We start from the raw sequence: 16082 nt of genomic DNA, 5'->3' as shown, positions 1-16082 counted from the left end.
TACCCATTTGGTTTTAAATCACTAAATAATTAACAACAAAGTCTATAATAATCAGATGTTTCATGATTGCTGACTTGAAACTTGATATTTCAGGCCTTCTAAACACGCTGACGGTCATTATGCATATGGAAACTTTATTAAGCCTACTCCGGGGGGAGACATAGTTACGGGGGCTTGGTTTATTTCATGTTTATTATTAATAAAGTGTGATAGAATGTGCATTCTGTCAAAATGAATATCCCCTATCATGTATTTAGAAACAGATGTAAAATTACTGTATTCAAAGTCGTTGATATTTTTTTTTTAATTTTTTACATTTTTCATGTTTTCTTGGAGTGGCCCTTTCTTAGGTCAAAGTAACTTCCAACTCTCAAATTTTACATGAAATTTGTTGAAATTCCAACGTCTATGAGAAACTGTAGCATGAATCGCTCATCGGAAGTGTCATGAATTATTTTAGGAAGAAACCTCATAGATAGTATCTAATGGTGCTAGAGGTATCAGTATGTTTGTCGTATCGCTGCGAAACTAAAAACATTTCAGTACCTTATTTTAATTTTTTTGTTGTCAGTATTTGCCTCATATTCTTATATTATAATTTCTCAAATTTACATGTACCTATACGTTGTTTTCTTCTTAGTTACAACAGCTCTTTGTGTGCTCAATCGGCTAGCTGATTATGCGCATATGAGTTAAGAATCACTCTTTACAGCATAATGGGTATATGCCGTATATGCACTATAAAGCATTATTGATTCGTTCTCTGAACACTTTTCGTCGTTCTAAAAGTAATTAAAATGTTCTGGGGTTTATCAGAATCGTTCTTGCAAAATATTATTTCGAGCTTCAAAGCCTGGCATTAAAGAGTCTGATACGAATAATTTCATAACTTATGAGGCTATATCACATTAAAACCACGATTTTATATTTCCAGCGTAACCTCCAACTTCCGTAAAACTCCGAATAACGTTAATCGCAAAATTAAAAGGGATGCATTAACGCTTTGTCCCATTTAGCGAAGCTGAGTGCGATAAGCGCCCATCAGTTCTCCGAAATAACAACACACAATCGGGTCCCAATTAAGCGTTGACCATAACATTTTCACCGCTACTAAATTTAAATTGTTTCATCATGCCGCGGCGTATAAGTGCCTTTGTGCGACCGACTAATTTCCAGCGACTCCTTCTGTTATTACAAATCATATTCATAATTACAAAGCAAATAGAGCCACCGGCGCTCCCTAAAACTCCGCCCATGGACGCCCGAGACGCCCAATCGAAAACGAGATAACGGCCAATGGGACGCCGGGCCCGCCCTGATCGTCGGGACGCAGCATCCATTCTGCATGTAGCAGCTTCCGGCAGAGTTTAGTGAGTGTATTAGGGCCTAATAACAGAGTCAACACCAGTAATTTGACTACTATGCCCTAGTGTTTACAAAATGACTATGCTGATGATGGAACGTTTAGTGTCTCCCACTCGCAAGTCTCAGGATCTGGTGTTGCCTGAGAAGGATCTCTACCTCCAACCGACGAGGATATCTGAAGATTCCAGGGACATGGAGATGTGTGAGGAGGAGGAGGAGGATCTGAACGTGGACGTGGAGAATGAGGACGAAGGCTCCTTATGTCCAGTGGACCTCACGCGGAGGGAAAAATTTTCATTTTGTCCCAAAAGTGACTCTCATAGTGACTTTAGTAGCTACAAAGAAGAGAAACGGTCAGAGAGTGTTTGTAGTGACGTGAGTAGGAGTAGGAGCCCGTTGAGGGACCCTAGTCCGTCGGTGGTAGTTTCGCACCCTCAGAGACGTTTGGCGTTTTCGGTTGAAAATATATTGGACCCTAACAAATTTACTGGGCGGCAGGGGATGTTTAGTGATGGCATTTGTTGTTGGAAACCTTTGGAATCTTCGAGAGATTCGGCCGATTACGAGGGAAGCGAATTAGGTAAGTCTCGCGACGTAATCTTGATAAAATAAATTTAGATGTTTGAAACTAGATTTAACAGATATTGATATACAGTATATCCAAAATAAAACCGTTAATGATAATAATGCACGTGGTCGGAACAAACTTTCATATAATAGTTTAGAGAATAACTGAACGATAAAACAGCTCTATAGTAAATTATTTGATTTGTTTTTTTTTAACTCGAATTCTCAATTTTAGATTAATTTCATCCTCCTGTCTATTACAGGTAGATAGTGAAAATTTTGCTCTTTGACATTTCCTTTTTCTATATTTTTTATCAGCTTTAACTTTTTCGTACGGGCCTTTTTAATTTTTATCCGAGAAGATATATGATAAATTTAGATTTTAACAATTAGAAAGTGTCAAAGTTATCATGTTTAAAACTATCTGTTTTTAAAGCATTATTTTCAGTATGTGTTGAGCAAAGTATACCGTTTTAAACGCTTTTAAATATAATTTAAAGCTGTACATTACAAAAAACACTTTGTTCTCAAAAAAAAATATTACAAAAATATAGAGATAGCTACTATTCACTCTGAAATAAAATAAAATATCAATTATCCGATTGTTAAATTATCGCAGAAATTTTTGAGTAAGGGGAACAAGTCATATTGAATTTGTTTCAAAATTTTTGAAAGTAATAGTTGACTTCAGTAATGACTTAATGAGTGGCATATATGACATAAATGACAGTGAGAGTTGGCACTTTTGATATATAGAGTGAGAATGACCGATAATGTACCAAATGAATACGTAAACAATTCAATTATTTTTTTAATAACTTCATAAAATTTTAAGTTAACTAACTGATGTAGTAGAATGTTCACGTAGTGCTCTTCTTAAAGCTTTGTGGTTCCATATTCTAGAACCCGTATTCGGAGGATACTCAAATCGTTTTCTGAATGTCGCTAAAATGCGTCGATCGATGGTTCGTAACCAATAAACCATTTTTTAAGTCTTTAAGTTGATATCTAAGTATTTATTAAAATTGCTTTTCTATTCCTCCATCAGTAAATTGCAAATGATGTATAATCAGCAGTTGAAGGCGTCTATGTGTAATGAATTAGAGAGAAGTGTGTGTAATGAAGCTTCAAGTTGTGCGTAATTATATTACCAAACAGTGTGCAGCTAAGACACGTTGATAGATTAGCATATAACCATGACAACCGTGCTACAATTGATGTGTTATGTGTGTTACTTAGATTATTATGTGCATGTTTTAAAGCTTTTACGTTTAAAATTCTTGTATAATGTCTTGAACAAAATAAGCTATTTTAAATAATTTAAAGAAAACATTTTTTTTTTCAGCGTAATATTGGGTTTTATGAGTCGAATCGGTTTACGGTCGAACGAGTCCATAAATGAATTAGGCAAATAAAATCTCATTACGTACGCATTACATATAACGTTTACCTTAATCACCTATTAAAGGGAGTTTATGTTCAGAAGGTAATTATTACCTGTTAATTCTACCAGGATTATAACAATGAATCAGTTTATGGGGCATAAAAGTATCATAAAGAGTCTTATTATCATTTTCTTTACTGGCTGGTACTTCTTGAGGAAGACAAACTTAGTCTGAATTAATTGGTCAGTTCATGTTTGCGGAGCTCGTTTAGGAATTCACCAAAATGACCACATATCACCGTTTTATTTGAGGGCGGGTTAATTGAGGTTAGACGACAGTTTCAAAGTCGACTTGGGTATTTTCATTACACACGACCGCAATTAGCTAATTTTCTAACACATTTTCACCAAATTTGTTTTAACGCAAAGTACAAAAAGTAAGGGCTCAGTAAAACAATTCCTTCGTTAATTCTTAAGGCTAATTTAAGAATGTTTGTTAAATTAATGTGCACTCCACTCTTGCCTGTAAGTATCTCATGGTGCGTTTTGTAACAGTATAATTTAACTATATCTGCAAAAAACATGTAGAATAGTTGCAGCTGTCATCTTGCATATCGGTCAACAAGAATTCCTAATGGGTCAGCCAAATTATGTGTACTATAATGTATTCCACCCGGGTCAGCAAATTAGACGATTCCTTTAACATATTACACATGTGAAAGTGTCTTTACTGAGGACGATCTCTGAACCCACTTGCGTTCACGGTTTTGCTGGCCTTACCGATACGTTCCCCAGTGGCGGTCCCCTTTCCTAACCGACGATGTCGTAATCGCGTCTTCATGTCATGTGTGTAAGCGATTTTACTTTAAAAATTATGAAACACATGCTGCTTGTTCGATTATATCTCGAAAGAAGTGCAATCAGCAAACAATACATTCAGTGTGTGATAAATGATAATTCTCCGTATTTTTTAAACAAATAACTATTTTTTACAACTACCTATGAAGTCCATGACACGTATTTATAATACGTATTTAATGAGTGTTAAAAACTAGCAATATCCTTCAGCCGGACGTTAGAACCATAACGTGTTAGGTGTCAATCAATCAGAAAGCAGAAAATTTCATAATATTACACTCTCGGAAAACAAAACCGTATTGAATTTTTATGGTAAATATTATATATTTCTAAAATCTTAAGTGAAAACTTTGTTGATGATATTAAAGAATAAAAAATTGTCATGTTCTTAGATCCAATAGTGTTTCACCTTTTTTTGCTTATTTTCAACGACAATACATTACTTGGAATAGAAAACTAAAATGTTTGCTATAAAAACAAATCTATATGTAATCCACATAATAAAGCATTATATTTTTATAACCCATTTAAAAACGAAAGTAAAAACTGAGACCAGTTCGTCGCCGTCCGCTTTTTATTGTAACGTTTTGAAACGTCATCGACGAATCAAATCTCGCATTTTTCTGACGCAGTTATATTTTACCAACGTGAGTTAATTGGTCTGAGGCTGGTTGGAACCTATAGTTCATCAATGACTATTAATTTATTATATTTTATTCCTATTTCAATAAATTTATTATGTAATGAACTAAAAGATATTTTTAGTTAGATTTTACAATTAAGATTGCATATCCCATAATTACCATGGAAATGAAGCTAATTCTAATTAAAAATAATACTTTACAAATTTTTTTGATATCATGGTTTGATTGTGTCCTCTCACGGTTTCTCCTAATTCTCTGATCGTTAAAATCACAAGAGATATAAAAAATTATTTATAGCTCTGCTTGATTTGCACACAGGCTGTTTTTGCAGAGTGTGAATTGTGGTGCCAAAGTGAAACAGATAGATATATTTGTTTACGATCATAATGTGTCTCAAAGCAATTCTTTTCCGCCTTTCAATTTTATAACTCTATCCTGACAATAGTTTAATCCAAAACATGCACTGATTTCGTTTTCTTGAGCTTTTATCCATATTTCCAAAACTTATTCTCAGCATTCGTAATATTCTGCAAGCCAACTCTGCATATTGCCCCCTCCCCCGACAACCAAGGGGTAAAAATATTTAACGACCTAATTAATAGATTCGTTCTGGCGTTAGTCGTCAGCGTTACAATCGGCAAACGATGCCCATTTTATGTGTTTAGCAAGTGTAACCAATCAATTTAGGGGGACAGATTACTAGTAACGATACATCAATGTCGTACGAGGGTCTTAGTATAACTCCCCTAATTTTTCGCTCCGCTGAGGATAATATTTTGCGCACGCGACCCCCCCGTTTAAGATCCGATTCAGATCGTTAATTGGAAAATAAAGTCGGCAAAAATGCCGCAGTTGGTTCAAAAAATCATTTATACAAAATATATAGTACCCATAGTCAAACATATCTTAGTGTAAACTAAATGTATAATATACTTATGATTTTTACCGTCGATCATATAATTTTTATCTCAAAACAATCACAAATATGGGAAGATAGCCTTAGAACATTCGGTCCATCAGAGACTACTCGGAAAAGGGGTTGTGGGGTTGGGAACACAACCTAAGGATTAATTACTAAGTTCACGGCTTGCTAACGAGCCCAAGAGCCAATTACGCCGCGACGTCGACGACGCTGTTAATTTTCCGACGGCGGCGCGCATTGTCATCCTCATCTTTGTTCCGAGATGGCTATTTTACACTTTGTCGCCAAGTTAAGCGTCGTGTCTGCGGAATTATTTAAGGCTACTTTAGTAGACTTGGACAGTTCGGTTTGTAATGCTAAATAAATGGGAATTATTGAAATTTTTGGTGTTTTAATATTAGTCGAGATCGTTAAACAGGATCAGAAAAAATAATGAGAGTTGGCGAAACAGAAAAGTTTCTCAAATTATTTTCAACTCTATTCACTCACTTTAAAAAGTATTATTGAAGATATCTATAATTACTGTAATCTATCATCTCATCATTATTTTTCTCCATAGGATATTCACATTCGTTGTTCACCATTGGGATCTCAAAAAGTCAGTTTAAGTGGACAAACTTGGGCCTTTTTGCGCCCAACAATACTACGTTTTAAAATTTAAGTAATTCCAACAGGTATAATCAGGAAAACTCAATATTTCATAAAATGGCTTTAATCTTACTCTCAACTTATTTAAAAAGATTGTTAAGAATAAATGTCACTTGTTCATTAGCACGTTTTGCCTTCTTCAAGACGGAGTCATCGGATTCGTATTCCAACGTATCGGAACCGTCATCAACCACATTTTCTTTAAATAGGGACTTAACTTTTTTTAATTTTTAACCATCAGAAAGGAAAAATTTAAATGTTTCTGGCAAAATTTCAATGTTCTTCGAATACCCCCAAACCTCCTGCCCTCCGAAACTCATTGAAATTTTTCAAATTTCAAAACCGCATATTCCCGAACTCAAAATAGCCCGACTTTGTCCCAATTTAACCAACTTCGAATACGACTTTTTCTGTAGAGGTGGACATACCTGGTAAATTGCAGGTAATTATTCCATTTGAGGGTAGCCTGAAGTTATCCGATAAATCAGAAAAAGGCGAGCTGGCCCGAGGTCTGGCACGTAGTAAGAATCTTTCATGAAATGATCAGCTCAATTAGAACAACATTTACATTTGGCAATTTTTCTTGCAACTTGCAACTGAAACTTACGGACTTAGTACCAATTGTCTTCTTCAAACTTTCTTGGAATGCTCCGGAATTTGAATGAATGAAACTTAATAGAACTGAACACTTCCAAGAGTAATAGATAATTTCGGGACGAACTTACTGACATATCTAGCTGTTGAAATTCAACATTGCTACGCCCCTGTTTTCGCCATAGGAGTATTGTTTTCGCGGTTTTCGCACGCAAATGAATGCGGTTAACACGGTTGTCACATGGTATTGATTTCACGAGCCGAGCTCATCTTCTCGCATTACCGCGCTTTAATCATCTGGAGCCCCCGGATTAGAGCTGCTCGTATTCTATAGACACACAATTTACTATTATTCCCAAGAATTTTAAGGAAATGTATTGTTTCAGGCAAGGAGCATCAGTCGGATGATGAAGACGACCTCCGGAGCGACATTAGCAGCGACGACATCAAAGACCCTAACTCCAAGAAGAAGAAGGGCGACCCGAAATCTCAGAACACCGGAGGAAAGCCTAGAAGGGCTCGGACTGCTTTCACCTACGAACAGCTGGTGGCCTTAGAGAACAAATTCAAAACCACTAGGTACCTTAGTGTGTGCGAAAGGCTCAATTTGGCTCTTAGTTTAAGTCTCACGGAGACCCAGGTGAAAATCTGGTTCCAGAATCGCAGGACCAAGTGGAAGAAACAGAACCCCGGTATGGACGTTAATAGCCCTACAGTGCCCCCTCCAAGTGTCGGTTCTGGGGGTGGTTTCCCGGGGTTTCCAGGACACCACAGCCATTCAGGACTATTGTACTCCCATCACGTTCCTTATGGCAGCGTTTACCCGTTGCAGGCGGCCAGTTCAGGGGGCTATACCCCCTACTTTCATTTAGCGAATCATACGCATAATTTGGGGTCGTGAAATTTCGCTAGGGAGAACAAGTTTTGTATCGTAGGAATGCATCGGATGAAAGAGATATGAATGTTGTTCACATAGGAGCAAAAGCTTGTGCATATTTATTCTTAGGCGACATCGAAGACAGCTCATATGCACAATTTGATTTAAGTCAATGCTAAGTTAATGTGGCAGCTATTAAAATCCTCATAATGTTTATAGCTACGCTTAGAAGTAAAACTATCGATAAAGGCTCCGCAAAATGTAGAGATAGAGTGTAAACAGAGGAAAGCGAAGAACATCTTAATCTCACGTAGTATTATGGGTCAAATTTATTATGAAAATTATTCACTTAAATTATTCAACTATAGTATATTCAAATTATTTAATTGCCTGTATTTGAATGATCTTCGATGATTTTAATGTATAAAATATTGTAAATTATGGTATGTACATATTGCGATGTAAATAGACGTAAGTTAAGGAGGAATGCGGATATATTCGATTTTGGGGGACTAAATTCAACAGAATCAACATTTTTTCAGTATTTGAAGTCCTAAAAACGATAACCCCCTCTAAGAAAAGTTTCGACATTTAATGAAAATCTTGGATGTGTTTTCAAACTTATGTAACAAACTGTTTTTTTGAGAGCATTTTCGATATTTTAAATCGATAAGTGGTTCACTTTTTCACTGTACATATACGTAATTTTTTGAGAATAATTAAAGACGGATACTTGTACTTCACGTTTCGAGGCTGCATGTTATCGTATAACTCACACCTTCATTATACATTTACCCTACCTTACTTATATTTATTTGTAAGTAATCTTGTATATAATAAAATATAGATAATAAAATATTGAGGAGAATTTTTATTTTTGTGGTACATTCGTATATGATCGGGTAACAGTTCTGAGCTTAAAAATGAATTAAAAATTGAAATTTTTAAATCATTTGCTCGTTTTTCGGCGCAATTACAACGACTAACTTTAATGCCGTTTCTGAGCCCCATGTTTCCTTCATTACTATGAGATCATTTAAATTTCATATCTAGCCAGCTGTGGAATTTTACACGAGAGAAATAGAAGATAAAAAGAAGGTCGTAGCTTGTTCTATTCCGCAAAATGACGTTAAAATTCATTTTTGATGAAGGAGCTGGGTGAGGTTATGTTGCTTTATTTACTTTTATCGACATACGTTCTCTTCTTCAACAAACTTCACAACTGACTAGATATCAAATTGAAACGATCTCTCCGAACTAACCTAATAACCTGATTTTTTTCTATTTTTGTGAAATTCAGGGTCATCCTTGGTAAAGTTTTTAAAACAGTTCAATGTAGGAAAAATCTATAACTGATGTTACAAAAAACTCCAGCCTTCCCTGAACCTAACCTGAAACTAATCTGAACTAACCTGAACTAACCTGAAATCAAATAACTTTATAATTTAAACGGATTCTACACTGTAAGGAGTAAATTCGTAAGATTAAGTATGTCGCTGAATTGCGAAAGTAAATTTCTTCGATATGGTCTTGTCTGCTTTTCTGTTAAGTAAATATGCTGCTGAATTAAAGCTTCATCTTGATTCAACTAACTCTTTTATTGACTTGAGAATGTCAAATTCCCATGTTGAGTAAATACTGGGATTTACTTAATGTATTTCAAATAAGAAAACAGTTTACTGGAACTACTTCAAATGATCTTTTATTTCGAATAAATGTTCTATTTCGATTCATTTTATGTTCTTAATTTAAATGAATTTTTTTGACGTTAACTGAGGTAATTGCTTGCGGATTTAGATATTCAAAACAATTAGTCACTTTTTCCTGTAAGGCCCTGGAATTAAATTTGAAATATTTTATTTGGTCCCATTTTTGCAGTTGTACCAGGCTGAGTATCAATATTGTTTTTTTAGATTATTGTGGTAGTGGAGTAATATTCGAAACGCTCAGTGTTATTATCATATAAGAAATCATTATAATTGCTTGAGACAAATTGCAATAATTATTTATGTAATAAATACTTAATGTAAGTTTTCATGAGACGAATCAGTTGCCAAGAGAACTTGCAAGCGAGTCCAAAAAGGGATGACACTTACGGATTACGTGCCACATCTCATGTTCGATTTAAAATACCTCCCTTGATAATAATTTCTCAAATGAATGTATACAGTGTTTGTAAAAAGTATGGCAACATTTTTATAGCTTTCCTAAATCCGATATTTCTAAAAAATATTTAAATACATATAATTTTATTTAAAAAAAATTAATTAATGCATTATTTTCGATTTTCAAAGTTTTCACCTCTATCCAGCTACTCCTATTAACTTTTTATTTTCAAATGGAAAGGTACCCAGTGTAGTATATCAAATGAAGGGTAATTCAATAAGAGATACAACGATACACTTAGGATTAAAATTGGATCTACAGTTTTCTTAAAAAAAGGAACAAAATCCATTTCCTAGAAAGATTAATAGCTTTAAGTGAAAAATGGTAATAAGATGCAGAAATTCCAAATTATTTTTAACGTACATTTTTTTAGACACAAAATGTTTGTTTTTCATAGGATTTATAGGTAGTTGAATTTAGTTGTAAGACGTCTACCACAGTTAGAATATCAAAAAAATGGATCATTTATCTGAAAAATAAAGAATTGAAATTTTAATCTTTTTGGGGATAAAAGAACTTATAAAGAGGTGTCTCTTGTATTTAATAAGAAATATCCAGACCCACCTATTGATAGAAATTTAGTTGATCCGATTAATAAAAAATTTTAACAACCTAGTAGGGTGAAAGCTGCTTCAAAATTGGAAGACATCAAAGAGCAACTAGCGGTGATAAGACATTTGTTTATCTGTTGATTACAGTCCCATACGGTCTACTAGCTAACTTGCCGATGAATTTGATGTATCTGCAAAAACAGTATGCAATCTTTTAAAACGAGAATAATTTCATTTATATGAAATTTCTTCTACCCAAGAGTTGTTGCCTGAAGATTTTGATCGCAGGTTGGAATTAACACAATAAAAAAGCATTCAGGGTAATAGGTTCTTTTCTAGAATTTTATTTTCGGATGCAGCAACGTTTTGCTTAAATGGATTTATTCATTGAAATAATTGTCGCTACTGATCTACAGAAAATCCTTATTGAATGCAGACCTTGCATACACAACATCTTCAAAAACTCAATCTATGGAGGGGCATAATCGGCCACCAATTTATCGGTCTCTTTTTCATAGAAGGGAATTTAAACAACTCATCATTTTTTTTAATTGCTTATTGCAAAAATGAAATGGTTCCATCAATTGTTGCAATTTTTCTTGAGGGAAATGAGGAACAAGTAGGTAATAATGTTTGCTTCCAGCAAGATGGTACATCACCACATTATGCTATGGCAGTGAGAGAGTATTCCGATAAAATTTTCCCTAGGAGATGAATCAGTAAAAGAGGCGCAATAGAATGGCCGCCATGATCTCCAAATCTTAAGTCCGTTGATTTTTGTGGGGTCACTTAAAATGTCCTGTTTGCAAAAATAACCAACATTTAGATGATTTACGTCTTAAAGTCCAAATAAAATTAGAATTAACACTGGAGAAGCAACACTGGATAATTGCATAAGAGTTTAAGGAATGACTGAGTCATTGCCAAATTGTTACTGGAGCCTAATTTGAGCATTTATTGAGGAATTTCAATTTTACTCCATGTAATAGTTTCTAAATAAGTTACTTTATTTTCTATCTAATAATTTTATTTTTTGAAGGAAACTCTGGATCCAATTTTAGTTCTGAGTATATCGTTGTATCTCTTATTGAATTACCCTTCATTTGATATACTACACTGGGTACTTTTCCATTTGAAAATAAAAAGTTAGTAGGGGTAGCTGCATAGGGGTGGAAAATTGGAATATTGAAAAATTACGCATTAAATGCTTTTAATTAAAAAATAAAATTTTTAACGTATGTTTTTTCACGTATATTGAATACAATTATACGTATTTAAGCATTTTTTTGAAATATCGGGTTTATCAAAGTTATAGACGTGTTGCAAAATTTTTTACAGGCGCTGTAGATGAAATTGAATATAAAAATGTACATAAATTACTGGACTAAAACTGTTTCAGTTTTTTCAACGTCGTATGGTCTTCAGAATGATATTATTGTGTGACGGATGAATGGATCCGAAACTTTAATCGATTGAAAATTGGTTGAAAAAATAACCGAAATAATTCGAACTTTTCTCCATAAGTCGCATATTTTTAGCCGCTTTTTCTTCTTTAATATTTTATTTTTTATTTTTTTTTTTAAATATAGTTCTTTCATTACAATTTCAAATGACGGAGATCCATATGTTCGACTCATTAATAAAAAGGCCATCTAAATTTTTCCACCCTTTTTTTTCCTCATTTTTTCATGCCGATTTCTTAGATGTTTTATACTATACAAGAAGTTTCTCTTTTACTCTTTTACTCGCCCGTTGAACTCTCGTTATTAACAGTTTTTGGGGATATTTAAGGCGATAGAAGCGGAAACCCCTAGATATAGATTTTTTTTTTTTTTGTTATCTGGTGAATATTAGAATTATACATATTTTTAAGGACAATTTGTAAATTCCCCGCCTATGTGCAATTGCCACGCGACCCGAGTAACAGAGCGGAACTAAACTAAATCGAGATCGTATTATGGCCCGGATAGTCTCATTGCGCATATAATAGACGAGGCTGTTTGTGCAGTTTAACCACTTCCGAGGAAGAGCGGAGTCGAATTAGCATTTTCGAGCAGTTCCGAGCTGTTCCGCATTGATTATTTAAATTTAATACGGGGATAAAGCGAAATCAATTATCTGGAGGGGTTCAGTTTGCGTAGGTGCTATCAGGACTTGTACCGGTTAATTGGTTTTCCTTGCCGATCGAACTGGGTGAATCGGCGAAGGAAATTGGGTACTTGTCTAAGATTAGATGGATCCTGGCACTCATCAAAAAATTCCGTTGGAATGCTGGCTTTGGCCATAATAAGGAAAACAAAATAGGTCGCTCTCGAATCCAGATTACACGTCGAGTCCTCGGGCTTCCTAAAGTGGTTGAGCAATGTGCCATGCGAGTCTATTCATTTTAAATGGGGTTGGCGGCAGCGCTTTCGACCCTGAATAATTGAGGAGGCCGTTTCTCCGTATCCTCCCAGGTGCCGTTCCGCGAAACAGCTCTAATACGAAGCGACGCCAGCGTATCGACGCTGCTTTCTATCCATTATTTACCACAATATTCCATGTTAAGAAGCATTGTGCCGCAAGGTTCCCTTCTTTACACGCGTGTAGATTTTTGCTTTTCTGGACTAGTGTGGTAATAGTCATTTACCTAACGAGTGCGGGAGGTGATTTTTTATCGCGCGCTTGTTGCAGTTGCAGTAGAGTGCGGTAACGCTCTCGCACGTTCTCACCTGTTAAAGCTTCGTACGGGCCTGAATATTTCACCGTTCAACGAACAATACAATGAACCGGACTTCGAATAAAACACTAATTTGGGCGGCGCAGCAAACCTGTAAGATTTGCAAATCTGCAAACAAACTAATGTTTTGTTCAGTGTTCGGTTCGTTGCATTGTTCATTGTGCCTAAATCTTCAGGTATGCACGAACCTTCAGGCACAATATTTTTCCTTCGAGCGCATGTTAATTAACTTTGCCGTCTTTTGTAAATTTAACCAATTATTTCACGTGTGGCAACACCATTTTTCGTGAATTCGCGTAAATTTGCCTTAAAAGTGCCCGAAAACCAGAAAAAAGAGTTAAACAATTGAGACTTCAATAAGCTTTGTCATTTTCTATATTCAAGACCCAAAGTTTGCCATAACAACCCAGTGAGTTCCGCCCCATAAAGTTTCGGTCGCTCATTTAAAATTCCGCAATTATAATATAAATAGAAACCATTAGAGCGCTAATAAGGCCGTAATGCAACACAATCGTTTAGTGTCGTTGTATGGTCTCCCGGGTGTCGTAAGCGGTTATTTATTAACGTCGATGACAAAGGGAAACTGAGGGGTAAGGCCATGTCGAATGCCTTTGTGATCTTGACAAGAATTCTGGTGGTTATTACCTTTTGGAACGTGTAATAATGAAGTTGTAACTAACAGATTATGGTCAGCACAACTGAGTTCAACAGCGGCAACAAGGTAACGACACACTTCAGAAATCGTTTGAAATCACATTTTTGCTAAAGCACTAAACAGGCTAGCTCACATCAACAACTTCCAAATTAAATGAATTTCATGATTATTCGAAAGATGTGGCAACACTGTAAGATACAGTTGTCTCAGTTGTTTGTTTTTCTTGGTCTTCATTCTCTTTCTTTGTGCGAGAATCTCGCGAAGAGAATATATGTACAATGTGTTAATTATCAAAGAACTAGTCTCAGGATTTCGTCTCGCTTGTTTCGGATCAAAATTAACGTCCATGAATTGAGAATAAAGAGAACATGCGCGAAGAAGCGCGAAACTTCAAATTTTTATGTTTGCGATTTGAGTTTTGATGACACTTTTCTCAAAGGTGAGATTCTCACTTGTCAGTTCAGAATCAGGATCCTCCTATGTTTCAACTGACAAAAGACAAACGCAGTGTTGCCATTCCTCTTTTAAGGATTGTAAAAAATATATATATAATTTCGACAGAATTATTGTCAATTCATATATACATATGCGGCAAGGGCTAGAGATACATGGTTAAAAAAATATCCTAGCAACTTCTTGTGATAGGGCGCAGCTTGCCGAGGGATGATAAACGAGCATCGAATAGCCCCGCTGTCTGAGCCGGCAATTGTTTTCGAAATCTTCCGGCCTAACCGATAATAAAAAAGCGTGTTTGGCAATTTGATCTGAAAACAATACGAAAAGATTCGCTCCCCCAGTTTAGTACTGTTTCGATGAAATTGGCCCCAGTTTTTTGTTGGTTATGTATGCTGGAGCAGAACCGGATTTTGATTGTGGTCTGAAGTTTTATGTCCAAAATGTAGGCCAAAGATGAGGTTTTCAGATGCGTATTGCACATAGTTTTGGCCGATTTTTGGGGATACGGCACCAGTATTAAACGCGAATGTATGTAGGTTATTAACAGCATTCGGCTAGGATAACAGTTGAGCAACTGCTAGATTATAATTCTCCAACCTACAGCTGAAAGATATTGTTAATTTTCTAGCCCGAATTCAGTACATGTTATGGATTTCCTAAGTGATAGTGGAAAAAATCAGCAAAAAGGACCTCAGAATACATAGCGCACCCCCGGAATAAATAGATTTACGCATGCGCAAAAATTGGACATATCCTCACGTTCGAACCGTTCAAAATGGCACGTTACCATTGGAGATGAAAGGTCTTCGATCGGAAATTTCGTAGATTTTTTGGTTCAATATCTTGAATATTTACATCTGTAGACATTTCCTGTTCATACCGGGATTGGAGCTTTCACTGGCCTACACTATTAATCGAGAACTTCCATTTTTAGGGTGAAAATCCGATTTCTAGCCGGAAGTGTGAATGTTTAATGGCTCTAAGAGCGTGAATTAGGATGCGGTCAACAGGAGCGTCCCGGCTCTGCTTGCGGTTTCAGTTCCTGCGGCACCAGGAGCAATGGCTGCCGACAATGGTGACGTTAACGTATGTATGTATGCAAGCAAAGAAGCACCTGGTGCGGCTATGTAACGAGTCTAATCTTCCTTTATTTACTCGATTAAAGTTCCACGTTGATCTCAAAAAGGAATTGAATCTCTAGCTCTATGTTACCGGTATCTATTTCGCCGAAACGAAAAATATGATCCGCAAATTGCCTTTAGCAAACCTAATCAGATAATAAATTGAATCGGGAAAGATTTCCTCTTATCGGGTGGCTTAGCTGGTGGAGATCAGATATCAGCAATCCCACTCGAGTAGAGGGCAATTTATTTAGTGACACGCGTTCGTCCCGTTGGAGTTGGTTGAATTATGACACGAAGTCGAGGATATTACACGAGGGACTTCATTAATGTCCCGCAAAGTGTCGCCTAAATAATATTAATAGTGATCTTTTCAGCAGGGAACGGCTCCACCGCAATCTCGGTAATAAAATTTCCTACTTCTTTTGTTACGGAAATTGCGTTCATTATGAGGGCGATAAGTAGAGGAACACGATAACCACATCTGTTTTCTGTTTTATGTCCCCCTTTCCGTATAATTAACCTTTCCCCGATTTATTCCGTCCTAGATTTTGA

At 35.8% G+C, this 16082-nt stretch overlaps 1 protein-coding gene across 1 annotated transcript; it reads left to right on the top strand.

Moving 5' to 3' along the window:
- Window positions 1-1271: 1271 nt before the first annotated feature.
- Window positions 1272-8062, top strand: slou (slouch). Its single transcript, XM_066396975.1, has 3 exons — window positions 1272-1370; window positions 1431-1945; window positions 7369-8062. The coding sequence occupies exons 1-3, from the start codon at window positions 1297-1299 to the stop codon at window positions 7881-7883; spliced, it is 1104 nt and encodes a 367-aa protein (XP_066253072.1). The 5' UTR covers window positions 1272-1296; the 3' UTR covers window positions 7884-8062.
- Window positions 8063-16082: the final 8020 nt, after the last annotated feature.

This window comes from Euwallacea similis, chromosome 14 (genome assembly GCF_039881205.1).
Source record: "Euwallacea similis isolate ESF13 chromosome 14, ESF131.1, whole genome shotgun sequence".
Classification (NCBI taxonomy): Eukaryota; Metazoa; Arthropoda; class Insecta; order Coleoptera; family Curculionidae; genus Euwallacea; species Euwallacea similis.
Note: the sequence above shows the minus strand (reverse complement) of the source record. Positions and strands in the feature narration are given on the sequence as shown.